This window comes from Humulus lupulus, chromosome 7, assembly GCF_963169125.1.
Source record: "Humulus lupulus chromosome 7, drHumLupu1.1, whole genome shotgun sequence".
Taxonomy (NCBI): domain Eukaryota; kingdom Viridiplantae; phylum Streptophyta; class Magnoliopsida; order Rosales; family Cannabaceae; genus Humulus; species Humulus lupulus.
Genome location: NC_084799.1, coordinates 64,135,937 through 64,149,825, shown reverse-complemented (window position 1 = coordinate 64,149,825; position 13,889 = coordinate 64,135,937). Strand labels below are relative to the sequence as shown.

Genomic DNA, 13,889 nt, shown 5'->3' with positions numbered 1-13,889 from the left:
TTTACTTGATAAATTTGATTTATTGCATAATTAGGCATATTAAGTTTTAAATTTCCGAAATTAGTTTAAATTTCCAATTCACCCCCCTCTTGGAAACATATCTTGGGTTAACACAAACAACACAAATGAAAAAAGAATAACAGATATACATATATATAGAGCACAAATTACAAATAACTACCCATAAACTTCCAAAAAAAAAAACTGACAAAAACCCCACTAAAAAACTAACGATAAAATCGTGCACAAAAATTAAAAACCACCATTAACACAGATTAAAAAACAACCACCCACGACAGAAAAATAGATAATACAAAGCAAAATTAACAATCAATATACATTAAAAAAATAATAATAATAAACCCTGAAACCGGGTACTCACCGATACGAAAACACCACAAAGAGGCACAAAATCCACAACAAGAAACTTATAAAAATCCTAAAAAAAAGAACAAAAAGAATAAATCAACACAAAAAATCAAATGCTGAAGGAAAGAAAAAATTCGAACCAAACGATATATAAAAAACGTGATACTGAAGCAAACGGAAAATACACACCTGAAACCAGGTACTCACCGAGGCGAAGACACACACAGAGGGCACAAAATCCACAACGAAAAACTCAAATAAACCCTAAAACAGAACGAAAACTAAGAACAAATATCATCACTGCCAATTGCTGAATAAAATATACTAATATAATTAAGAAAACGTGATGCAGATAAAAACGTGATAGAGTATATGTACTCAAGTACCTGCATGCATACTGAGAATTGATTTTCCTTACAAAAAAAAATTTCAAAAAAACAAAAAATAATAATAATAATAAAAATACTTAAAATGACTGAAAAATCCTCACAAAAATTCACATAAATGCATAATAAACAACTACTGCATAATAAACAACTACTGAATTAAAATTTTATTACAAAAAAATTTACCAAAATAATAAAAATAATAATAAAAAAGACAGAAATTCCCTAAAAAAAAAAAAAAAATTACCCATTTAGAATAAATAAACTTATATCCGTGACAACTTATAAATGTAATGGGCCTGGCCTTATATTAATCTGGGTCTTCAAGTGTCGTGTTTGGATCATTGAAATCCATTGGGTTTACTTGGTGGGCCCAAAACCAGCATCAGTCCATTTTCTCAGTTTCAGTGGCGTCTTCGTCTTCTTAGGGCAGGAAGAACAGAGCAGGTATGGAGGGCGGCAAATGATGTGTTTACGAAGTCATTTCTAAGCAAAGTTAAAGCAGACCACATTACCGTTGTGTTACAGGTATTTCCTTTCCTTTTTAATTTTTTTGTTTCAGAGGATGGTTCTCAAACTTACTTTTCAGTCGCACTTTCAACTTTATATAACGTTTATTTCTCTTTTCTAAGCATCTGTTTGGTTCCTAGGAAAATTTGTTTTGAAGAATAAACTAATGTATAATAGAAATGCTTTTGATTTTCTATGCCTGTTAAGGTATACATGTTGCTCAGTTTAATTGAGTGGCGTCGTGTTATGGTTTAAGCTTTATATTGGCTCATTATATCAATAAAAACATGAAAAAAAAAGCTCAACTAAGTGCAAGTAATAGTATATACATATGTGTGTGTGTGTGGATATTCTGGATTGAATGATTAGCTTTTGTTATTATAAAGTATGCCAAAAGATTTTTACTCTGTTTTTCTTTTTCTCGTTGAACTTTTGTAGTTCCAGGGCTCAACGGTTTTGTTTTGGTTTAAGGTTTTGTTAAAACAGTAGTATAGGATGTTTGGGGATGTAGCCTCGAGAAGTAAGCTCACTAAGAAGCTCAAAATTTCGGGTTTAAAATTCAAAGATACAAAGAAAAAGTCTCAAAGAACACGTAGTGACAATAAGGATGGTGGTGGTATGAGGAAATTTAGTTCTGATAAACCAAGGAGGGGAAGCTACAGTGAGGATGGTGGTACGAGGAACTTTAGTTCTGATAAACCAAGGAGGGGAAGCTACAGTGAGGATGGTGGTACGAGGAACTTTAGTTCTGATAAACCAAGGAGGGGAAGCTACAATGAGGATGGTGGTATGAGGAACTTCAGTTCTGATAAACCAAGGAGGGGAAGCTACAGTGAGGATGGCGGTACGAGGAACTTTAGTTCTGAGAAACCAAGGAAGGGAAGCTACAATGAGGATTGTGGTATGGGGAACTTTAGTTCTGATAAAACCAGGAAGAGAAGCTACATTGACGATAGTGGTATGAGGAACTTTAGTTCTGATAAAACAAGGAAGAAAGTCTACAATGAGGATGGCGGTATGAGGAAATTTAATTCTGATAAAACAAGGAAGAAAGTCTACAATGAGGATGGTGGTATGAGGAAATTTAGTTCTGATAAAACAAGGAGGAAAGTCTATAATGAGGATGGTGGTATGAGGAACTCTAGTTTTGATAAATCTAGGAAGAGAATCTATGCTGACCCAGAAATTGGTGGGGAGGTAGTATTTGATGGCAATGTAGATAGACCTAATAGAAAGCCTTTGTCAAAGAAAAGACAGAGCCAGGAGAAAGATGATGTTATTAGAGCAAAGGGGAACAATGTATCTCCTCGCTCAATGTGGGTTTCTAATAAGTTGGAGGATACCAATTCTGAAGCTAAAATTTCTTCTCATAAAGCTAAGAAGGCAGGAGAAAATGTTCGATTTTCTTATGTATCTCGGACAAAGGGGATTGATAAGAAGGAAGCTGGTGAACTGGGTGGTGGTGAAACTGGTTTGTTGAAGAAACATACCAAGAGTAAATTTGACTTAAGTAAGAGCTTTGACCCAAGTAAGAAAAAGTCTCAAGATATGTATTCCTCAAATTCAACCAAGAAATGGGTTAAAGACAAGAAGAACCAAGGTGAAGACTTAGAGGTTCAAGATGAGCATCCAAAGAAGACGAAACGGGTAATTCGGATAGATCCACATGATATCTCAAATAAGAGGCTGGACGATAGTCCAGTGAATGTTGGTAAGTTTTTGTCTTAATATATATCTAGTTCAATGTGTGTCATATGCATGTTGTATTTTTTTTTACCTCATTAATTCAAATTGTTTTGTTAAAACTAGAAGTTTCAGGTAGTATACTATCATTTTTGCTATTTATATTATTTATCATTATATTAGTTTAATGTTTGCTTAATGGTTTATTTTTCCTCTTTACATCATTACATGGTCTATTTCTAGTGTTTTGGATGAAAATGACTTGTGGTAACTCACCTTAACTTTTGTGATGTGCTATCATATGCTGTTACATTTTTAATTTCTCACGACTTTTTCCTTTTGTGCGTGCTTTCCAGGCAGTATAAATGAGAAGAATAACAATATGGAAGAAACAGCTGAGGTTTCAAAGAATGCACAATTTCGAGCCATCCAACCTAGTTCCTCAATCCTTTCCTATGTGGAAGATAATGTAATTTGTATGCGTCCTTCTGACGTTTGCCCCCTCTAGAGTTAATTTAGTTGTTATGCATTATTCTGATGGTGATTAGGCTATTTAAGTTATTTTTTTTGTTATTTCATTATACATGTTATGATTTTGATAATTTGATTAACAGTTTTTAGGTCGTAGACGCATGATTGAACTGCGGAGGGCAGGCTACAACACTGAGTTTTCTGCTCCTTTGGATAATATTCCCTTCTCTACTAGTTCGGAAAGAGAACGAATTGAAGAAACTGTATGTCATTTGGTGCATGTTCATGTTGAGACAATATCCTTATATTCTCTCGTCACATACACTAAAAAGATGCTGATACCATAAATTAAACCCCTTTACAATGACAAGTGAATTGCTAGATTCTTGTAATTGTCATACTCACAGGTGCTAACTATTTTGTACAGATATTTAGGAACAAAATGACATTTTTTGCTGCTGCAAAGGCTTCATCATCATTTCCTCCACCTGAGTTACCAGAGATTGCTTTCGCAGGTAGATATTTCAAAAGTTTGTTCGGTGCTTGTTTTTTTATTACTTCGGATAATTGAGAATGTTTGGTGAGGATTAATTTTGATGTCAATTCATGAATTTTACTATCCATAACATATGACAGTTTTATTCTGTCAGTGACTACATTTTGAGTTTGATTGTGGTAACTTTGTGAAGAAAATAGAACATTATGCCACTAACTTTCCATAGGCAGGATCTCTGTGATGGCTGTTTGAAATACAAATTATGGTTACTGTTCTCTTAGTTTGTAAGGTGTTGTCTTTTCTTTGTTTAATTGACAGAAATTTAGCCTTTAGAAGTGGTAATTTGTTTATGTCTGGTCGTTTAGATTTTGTATTTTAAGATCCAGTTAAGCAATGTAGTATACAATATTATTAACTTATGATTGCCATATTTAGGAAGATCAAATGTTGGAAAGTCATCGCTACTAAATTCCCTTACTAGACAGTGGGGTGTTGTGCGGACATCCGACAAACCTGGCCTCACTCAGGTGTGTAAACTTTTTCAGAAATTTTGGTGTTGGACTTTGGTCTGGCCTTTTGATTGCAGACATCTGACAATATCTGACAATATTGTGACTTTTCTGCAGACTATTAATTTCTTCGACCTGGGATCAAAGCTGTGCTTGGTTGATTTACCAGGCTATGGGTTTGCTTATGCAAAAGAAGAAGTTAAGGATGCTTGGGAAGAGCTTGTGAGTGCACAAATAAAAATAAACCTTTTATTGTTTGTATTTTTTTTCTTTGTTTCTTGCATATTTACAGCTGCATGATGATTGACTAATTAAGTTAGTAATCTTGAATCTTGAGGGGTGTTGGATTAGATACTCTAATTTGCACTGTCACTGTTTATCTTGCTTCCCTTAGTATGCCATGAAGGTGTCTGAAATTTTTGATTGTACTGTATTTACTTTTCAAGGTGTATAGTGGACTGCTTGTTTTGTTCTAATTTTACAACTGGCTTTCCCGTGTTAGTGAATCTAAAATATCTACTTATTTGATATGCTAATTAACATTTGCAATTTTTTTTTAATTTGTAGGTGAAGGAGTACGTTTCCACAAGAGTTGGTTTGAAAAGGGTATGTCTTCTGATTGATACAAAATGGGGAATGAAGCCAAGGGATCATGAACTTATTGGCTTAATGGAAAGGTACATAGACTGACTTGTAAATTGTTATCATGGTTATTATCATTATTAATTTTTTCACTTATTGAACTTTTAACTGAGTTAATGGAATGTGCACATATGCGTGTGCTAGAAAGGATTACTTTGCTGGAAACATGAAACATTTAATTACTTATTTTCTGGACCTTCGATTTCTGCATGTGAACTTTGCAAATTGCAAGCATTTGAGTATGATGATGTAAACTACTTGCTTGACAGATCTCAAACCAAATACCAGATTGTTTTGACCAAGACTGATACAGTCTTCCCAATCGATGTAGCACGTCGTGCAATGCAAGTTGAAGAGGTGACCATAGAACAAGTCTAGTGACACCAAATTGAAATTAGCATTCCTCCTTCAGTCTTTGTGAGAATACCAATTATTCTGATTATCTTTTGATTTTACAGAGCCTCAAGGCACACAAGTCTGTTGTTCAACCCCTGGTATGAAGACCATATTTGTTTGAATTATAATTTGGTATGCGGATCACAATTGTAAGCAATCTAAATTCTCTGGTTTGTTCTAAATTCAGATGATGGTAAGCTCAAAATCTGGAGCTGGTATCCGAAGTTTAAGAACAGTACTTGCGAAAATTCCTCGTTTTGCCAAACTCTAATCTTCTCAGGTAAATCTATTGTTGATGGAGCTTGTTTTCCCAAATCACTCCCTCACACCCTAGCCTCTAAACAAATATATATATCATCTCAAAATTGTTTACTTGCAAATTTATTTTTCTATACCAATCCAACATTTTGGATGGTTTATATTTTATGCATCACTCCCTCACACTCTAGCCTCTAAACAAATATATAGATCATCTCAAAATTGTTTACTTGCAAATTTATTTTTCTATACCAATCCAACATTTTGGATGGTTTATATTTTATGCATTGCTTCTGTTTTTAGGGGTTTTTTTTTCTCCAGCTAGGTGAAATTTTGCATTCTTATCTTTCCTTGCAGGCTTCCCATTTTCTGGGGAAAACTCGAAATATATTATTCAAGAAAAGAGGGGGATGAGCTAAAAAACATAGCTGAAATGGTTGGTATTGTGGAGGACAGTACTACTGATTGCTTAGTTTGACAAATCCCAGGTGTAATTTTTCATACTAGATCATTGAAATTTATCTTGGGTAGGAAATTTTGTAGATTTATTAGGATTTTTATCCTTTGTTCATCTTGACCTTAAAAAAAATCATTTCTTGATGTTGGGAGTTTCATGAAAATATAGGTTTTGATCCTTGTGGTTTCTGCAGTCGAGAATCATCTTGGCATAACAACAGTGACAATGATTTCAGAAATTGACGTTCGAACTGGCCTGTGTTGATCACACAAATAATATAAAATTATAATATGGGTCTATCCTTTTCTTTCAAGGCGGCTGTGGGAGCTGCCAAATTGGAATAGTAGTTGTGTTTTGGTTTTTAGTATGGTATATCACTCTTTTCTTTAAAGTTAATAATTCATAAAAATCATATAGATAACATAAATTGTGGTTGGTAGTTACATAAAATTAATATATGATGTTAACACTTCAATTAGTTTTTCTCAAAAAAAAAAAAAATCAATTAATAATTTGATAAATTGTATTTAGAAAAAATATAAATATGACAATCTGTGGTTAGAAAGTGGAAAATTTAGAGAATGATTTTTTTAACAAAATGCGAACAAAATCAATTAATTCACTTGCTCAGTTTAAAAATTATAAAAAAAAAGGGCGGGAATCACTCTTACAAAAACCAACAACTAAAGTAATTATAACCATACAAAGATTAACTATAAATTAAAATCATAAGACAATCTTATATATAAAGTGTATTGTAGTTCTTCCTTCTGAGTTTGAATTGTGTTTTTGTTTTAAAAAAAACAGTTTTTAGTGAATGAGGCGAAAACCCTCATGATTTTCGTTAGAGCATGCTTTTCCCAACTTTTCTTTAATAAATGAAAAACTTGACTGTTATCTGATAGTTCTCTTTGCTCATGGTCCATAAATAAATTGTTTGATTATAAAAATCTGACTTAAACATTAGCACAGATAATAGAAAAGAAGAAGCCATCTTCGCTTTTTCGGGTTTTTATTCGTTTTTGACTTTTGTGTAAGAAACACTTGACACCCTTCGGTAATATAATAATATAATAATCGGTGCCTGTGGTGTCTTTCTTTTGTAACTTATTATATTTAAAAATGATTATATGATATCGTATTTTTGAATTGTAGTCAATTATTTCATGAACACTACTTTATTAACATCAATTAAGGAGGTGTTTTGAAATTGTGTTTTTCTAAAATATTTAATGTGTCATTACTATAGTATATTTCTCTTTAATAAAAATATAGGAAGATATATATATATATAATTTTTTTTATTGAATCGAAAATCAGAATGGTTAGGGATTATAATTTTAAGGTTTTTTCATAAATGCACATTTTCATGATTTTTTTTTTTACTTTTTTACGACTTTTATGTTTTTTTTTTTTCAATTTTACTAACTCGAGTTTTAAAAATTACAGTTTCAATTAGACATTAACTCTACAACAAACAGTATTAAAAAATAACTTAAAATCAACTAGACAACAATACCATATTAATACAGTATTAAAAAAATAATTACAAATTAACTAGACATTAACTCATTACATCAACCCAAAATAAACTAAAAAACCTCAAAACAAAGTTTAATATGAGAAACTAATCACATCCCACAATAGTTTAATAACATGAAATAATTATGTCCTTTATTCACATGAGTAAGCTATATATATTTAAAACTTATCCAACATTACAATCCCCCAACACTTTAGACTTGCTCTATGCATGTTGACACGTGCATAATATATTTGCTATTACTTTGACTTGTCAACAAAACTTACTAACTACACAAAATATATATTAAATAAATTAAATCATTAAATTTGTAAAAAAAATGAAGAGAGTGCTAGCTCCAAATATTGTCTTTTGCATCAACGAAATTGAACTCGTACAACATACTGACTTTGGATGGCAGCCACCTCGAAGCTCCATGGAAAAATTCATATCAAGACCCCTCTCAAAGTTTATTGAGCTTTTAAACCACCATGAAAACCAATATCGAGTGGTGGGGGAAGAAATGTTTCGAAGGAGTTTCAGAGTCAGAGTCAGAGTCTCATCGTCTTGAAGGCTTTTTTCAGCTCTGTTCGAGAGAGGATGTCGTCCTTTGTTCAAGTCTAGTATGATGAAGCTCCAAAAAAATGACATATACTGTTTTGGAATCTATAAGTGTTGCTAGCAGAATGTACACCGTAAAAATGAAAAGAAAACATTTCGATCGTAAATATTTTGAAATCTCCGCCTCCACCTGTTACAATGGATGTCATGAGCTTGAAGTGGACGGCCGATGACAAGGGGAAGAGCGACAGACTGTGTACATCGTAAAAAATGTAAAAAAAAAAAAAAAGGCTTCGACCGTACACATGAAAAAAAATCCCACCTCATCGTATTATTGTTATTTATTTGCTTAATATAGTGCTTTGCGTAAATATCCCTACATTTTTTTCTTCAAGTGACAGAGTCTCTTTTCAGGAGAAGTCATTCCACGAACTAGGCTAAGCCCACCTGGGTAGGGAAATATATATTCAGTATTGTATGTTATGGTCATAGGCATATCCTATTGGTATTGTACATCTTCTTAGAAAAATAAGGTCTTAAGTTCAAATCTTCCTCCCCTAATGTAAAAAAAAAGTAATAATATTATAAAATAAGAAGATTTGTGACCAAAATGCTTATGTAGTCATATTTGTATCTTTATGTAGTATTTTTTTTAACCAATCTGCTGCGGACACATGATTGCTGAAATACGATTAATGGTCAAGGAGCAATGGCATACCAAAACACTTAACAACAGAGATTTTCCCTACCAAAAAATTTACTTAAAAATCTAAATGCTATAAATATTACTACATAAGGATTTCCACGACAAATCTCCCCATTTAAAAGGGAAATTTCATGTTTTATGCATGATAGTATAACATATTTATTATATATGCTAACATAATTCAACATCCTAAAAGTACGCCATTTTGTAAATTTGGACCCAATTAACCCTCACATTACCAAACATTCTCTCTATCTCACTCAAGCTCTCTCAAACACATATTTGTGGCTTCTTAGACTTGGTCATATAGGACTAGACAGAATAAATCGGTTAACAAAAGATGGACATTTGAGTCTAAGAGTTGGAGCTCTTCCAGTTTGTGAATCTTGTCTAGAAGGCAAAATGAACAAACGTCATTTCTCAACAAAAGACAATAGAGTTAAAGAACCTTTGGAGCTTGTACATATCGATGTATGTGGTCCAATTAATGTACAAGCAAGAGGTGGATATGAGTACTTCGTCACCTTTATTGATAATCACTCAAGATATGGTCATACTTATGTAATGCTTAGGAAATCTGAAACTTTTGGTAAGTTTCAAGAATTCAAAGCTGAGGCTGAGAAGCAATTAGTTAATACTCTTAAAACACTTCGATCAAATCGATACGGTGAATATTTGGATTTAGAATTCAAATATTTCATTCTGGAGCAGGGTATTCTATCCCAACTTAAAGCACCTGGAACGCCACAACAAAATAATGTTCCAGAAAGAAGAAACATGACTTTGTTGGACATGGTCAGTTCTATGTTAAGCTACTCTTCACTTCCTCTCTCATTCTGGGGATATGCACTTCAAACGACGACTTACATTTTGAATGTGCTCCCATATAAGACCATAAGCAAAACGCCACTGGAATAGTGGAATGGAAACAAACCTAGTTTGTACCATTTCCGCATTTGGGGCTGTCTTGCTCATGTTTTTAGATCTAAATCAGGGAAACTTGATTCGAGGTTTGAAGTGTGCATTTTTGTGGGCTACGCTCTAGAAACAAGAGACAGTTAATTCTATAGTCCTAAGGACAAAAATGTATTTGTTTCAACAAATACGACCTTCCTTGAACACGATTATATAAATAACTCTAAAACTCGAAGCTAGGTAGTATTGGAGGAATTCACAACTGATAAGATTTCATTACCTTCATCATCATCATTAAATGGTAAATGATAAACCGAGTAAACCATTATTCTTGAAAAGGAATCCCCAGTGCAACATCATAGTGGGAGGATTGTGAGACAACTTGTTCGCTACGTACATGAGGCACATGTCCTTGTTTCTGATATAGACAAGGACAATCCATTAACCTTCAAAGAGGCTATGGATGATCCTGAAAAGGAGAAATGGCAGGAATCCATGAACCAAGAAATGAAATCTATGTATTCCAATTCGGTCTGGGAACTTGTAGACCCACCTGAAGATGTCAGGCCCATTGTGTGTAAATGGATATACAAGAAGAAAAGATGTGTGGATGGGAAAGTGAAGATTTTCAAAGCAAGGCTAGTATCGAAATGTTACACTCAGAGAGAAGGTGTTGATTATGGAGAAACATTTTATCATGTGGCCATGCTGAAATCCATTCACATCCTTTTATCCATAGCTGCCATGTATGATTATGAGATATGACAGATGGACATCAAGACAGCCTTCCTTAATAGCCATCTTGATGAAGTAACCTGATAGAATAAAAAGAACATTCAGTCACGTTCTCTTTCTCTCTTGTTCTCTTGTTGGCGTTCAATAGCGTTTTCGAAGGAAAATCGAGTTTTAGGACCCAGATTCAAATAAGGTTAAAGTAATAACGATTATAGGGAAGATTAGAATCTTGTTAGCTAGAGGATTTAACTTGGAAACAACTTGATAAGAGGTAATCCAAGCTCTAATTTTGATAAGAGTTTTCGAGTTTTTAAACTTTGATTGGATTTTACGTTTTTGATGAGTTTGTGAATTGATTAGGACTTGGGTATTGATGGTTTTAGGCCATTAAGATGTTTGAGAACTTGTTTTTGGGATTTGGATATGCTTTGATAAGTTTATGGAGGAATTTGAAATAGGTTAAACGGAGAAAATGGCTGGGTTCGAGATTGGGTCGCGACCTTGTTCTTGGGCGCCGCGACCTGTGTGAACCCAGGACCAAGGACCAATAAGGGTTCTGCCTATGGGGGGGGGGGGGGGGGGGGGCGGCGCTGAAACTCTAGGGGCAAGTCACGGCCCGCGTCCTGAAGCCCAGGCAGAGGGTTGTCTATCTGGGAGGCGTGCCTCGACCCCCAGGGTCAAGTCGCGGCCCGCCTGAGTATTTTGGCTAGGTTGGGTTTTTGGTGATGGAAACTTAAACCTAAGGGCTCGGGATCGATCCTACTACCCGATTTGGTAGGATTCGACGTCCTGGAGGCTAGGACTCAGTCCGGAAGCCTTTATTTACTCATTTTCTATGGGATTCTATATTATGGTTGTGACTAGGTTATCGCTAGGGGCTCGGAATCAGGATCGTGCTCGAGGGTCGTTTATTGGTAACCTGTGCTTGAACTAAAGGTAAGAAAACTGCACCCAGTATTTGATACATGTGATTATGGTTTGGCCTGAATGTTGAATATAGAATTGATCAGAGCTTGAGTCTTTGTAAATGTGCATGATTATTATTATGCTTGTGATTCCCGAATTGTTGAATAGGAACATGAATAGGGCATGAACGCCTGAGTATGTGCATGATTATGTTTATGCTTGTGATTATGGATTAATCATGCTGAATGTTTTGTATCTAGATATTTGACATATGATATATGCCTCTTTGCATTATCTTATTGAGAAATGCTTGACTTATTAGTCAAGGGCGGCAATAGCGCGTTGAGCGCTGGTCGTTTTGGTTAGGCTAACCAGAAGCGCTAAGTACTCTTAAACAGAGGATAAGACTAAGGGACCCGGGGTGACTTATTAGTCCCATATCCTAGCATTGACTTATTAGTCAAGAACGGCCTTAGCACGTTGAGTGCTGGTCAGCGCCAGGTACACTTATACAAAGGATAGAGCTAAGGGCCCCGAGGTGAATTATTATTCCTATATCCTAACAATGACTTATTAGTCAAGGACGACATTAGCATGGTAAGTGTTGGTCATAAAGCATTGGCTTATTAGTCAAGGATGGCATTAGCACAGTGAGTGTTGGTCGTAAAGCATTAACTTATTAGTCAAGGACAGCATTAGCATGTTGAGTGCTGGTCACAAGGCATTGACTTATTAGTCAAGCATGGCAATAGCGCGGAGTGCTGGTCCATATGATTTAGCCTAATCAGGAGTGCATGATACACTTGATCGACCTATGGGTCAAAGATAACTAAAGCGCCAGGTGCGCTAGGCCAGTTCTAAGGCTGGTTATACAAAGGACATGGCAAAGGGCCACAGGGTGACTCATTAGTCCCATATCCTAGGGCATTGAGCCACTATGATTCCATAATCATGTATTTTGGGCATTGGGCCCAATATGATGCATTGATCATTTATCTAGGGCAATTGGCCCCATATGACATTGTAGTCATTTATATGAATGGTATGCATGCATGAGTAGAGTTATTACTGCTATGCATGCTTATTATGATTTGTAAATATGTTATTAACTGCTTATGAGCATGTTTAAGTTTTCTTGCTGAGCCTTGGCTCACAGGTGCTATATGGTGCAGGTAAAGGGAAAAGAAAGTTGGACCATCTTTGAGTTGGAAAGCTTAAGTGACGATGTATACATATGCGGTTGCACGACCACCACGGTCGAGGGTTTAAAGAGGAACTAGGGTCAAACCTTATTTTGCTGCTTAGGTCAGATGTTTATAACTCTTTTATTGTAATTAACCTTTTAAATGTATTTTGGGATCCCATGTATACAATAAACGTTTTAGTGAAACGTTTGTATCTTTGACAAAAAAAATTAACCCTAAACTGTTAATCACGTTTAGTTACACAGTTATGTCCAAATGATTCGTTTAGCGAGTTTAGCACTATTTAAAATATACAGTGTAACGGTCCCTGGGTAGTAGGGCGTTACAAGTACCTTGACCAGGCGATATAGGCACCTACGGGCACGTTTGCCCTCTGGTCGGGTGTAGGCTTGTATAAAGTAATCCCAGGAAGACCATACTTCTTAGGATACTTTGCCACCATCCTGGTCGATATGACGCTTGGAGGGGCGATGTACCTGGGTACTTCTGCTCGTGGGCCTTCATGTGGATGGGCCTTAGATTGAATTTCTGGTGGTGCAACGTTCAATGGTTGAGGGTCGTTCGAAGGACCTCGATGTTAGCAGATGGTTGGGTTGTAGGTGAGTTTGTGGTTTTTCTTTTCCTATGGACAATGTGTTTGACACGACCCATGTTTGGTTGATTCTTTGGAGGATTTTGAGGAAGGCTAGTCGTAGGAATAAGAGGTGGTGTTGAAGGCTCTGGAAAAGGCAGAGATGGTTGTTCTTGATCCTCGAACAACAGAGCAAGCATGTCGCTTTCTATTGGTCTCTCACCTCCCCAGGGGTCATGCATGAATATTTGAGAAGAGCAAATGGGAAGTGAGAATCTACGACCAATAGAGAAAGAAGAAAAAGAAAAGTAAGGATAACGTTGCTCGTGTATAAAAGTTAAGATTTTATACAACTAGCATCATCCTGATAAAAACACAATAAACATGCGAATAGGTTGGAAAAATGGATCAAAAAGCAAATATGAAAAAGTTTTTTCAGAATAACTTTTCAACTCCGAAAATAGGCGGGAAAAACCCAATTTTCCCGAAATATCCATAATCAAATTTTCACTTCGATTTTGGACCCGAAATTAGTGTAAATACATCCCATATTCTTTCTAAACATTGTTTTGTACATTATATTGGCTAAAA

General features: G+C 35.1%; 1 protein-coding gene across 1 annotated transcript; it reads left to right on the top strand.

The window, feature by feature from the left end:
• The first annotated feature begins 1,117 nt into the window (after positions 1-1,117).
• Positions 1,118-6,476, top strand: LOC133792804 (uncharacterized). Its single transcript, XM_062230750.1, has 12 exons — positions 1,118-1,283; positions 1,704-2,976; positions 3,305-3,417; positions 3,563-3,682; positions 3,847-3,934; positions 4,351-4,442; positions 4,542-4,646; positions 4,992-5,101; positions 5,336-5,423; positions 5,525-5,560; positions 5,650-5,742; positions 6,078-6,476. Exons 2-11 carry the CDS (start codon positions 1,761-1,763, stop codon positions 5,731-5,733), a joined length of 2,052 nt encoding a protein of 683 aa, XP_062086734.1. The 5' UTR covers positions 1,118-1,283; positions 1,704-1,760; the 3' UTR covers positions 5,734-5,742; positions 6,078-6,476.
• The last annotated feature ends 7,413 nt before the right edge of the window (positions 6,477-13,889 follow it).

What these genes read in the sequence shown, in the direction of transcription:
- LOC133792804 (XM_062230750.1), top strand. Translation starts at nt 1,761, where the DNA reads ATGTTTGGGGATGTAGCCTCGAGAAGTAAGCTCACTAAGAAGCTCAAA. An exon ending in GTGCAATGCAAGTTGAAGAG is followed by an intron (nt 5,424 to 5,524) that starts GTGACCATAGAA and finishes TTGATTTTACAG; the next exon opens with AGCCTCAAGGCACACAAGTC. An exon ending in AGTCTGTTGTTCAACCCCTG is followed by an intron (nt 5,561 to 5,649) that starts GTATGAAGACCA and finishes TTCTAAATTCAG; the next exon opens with ATGATGGTAAGCTCAAAATC.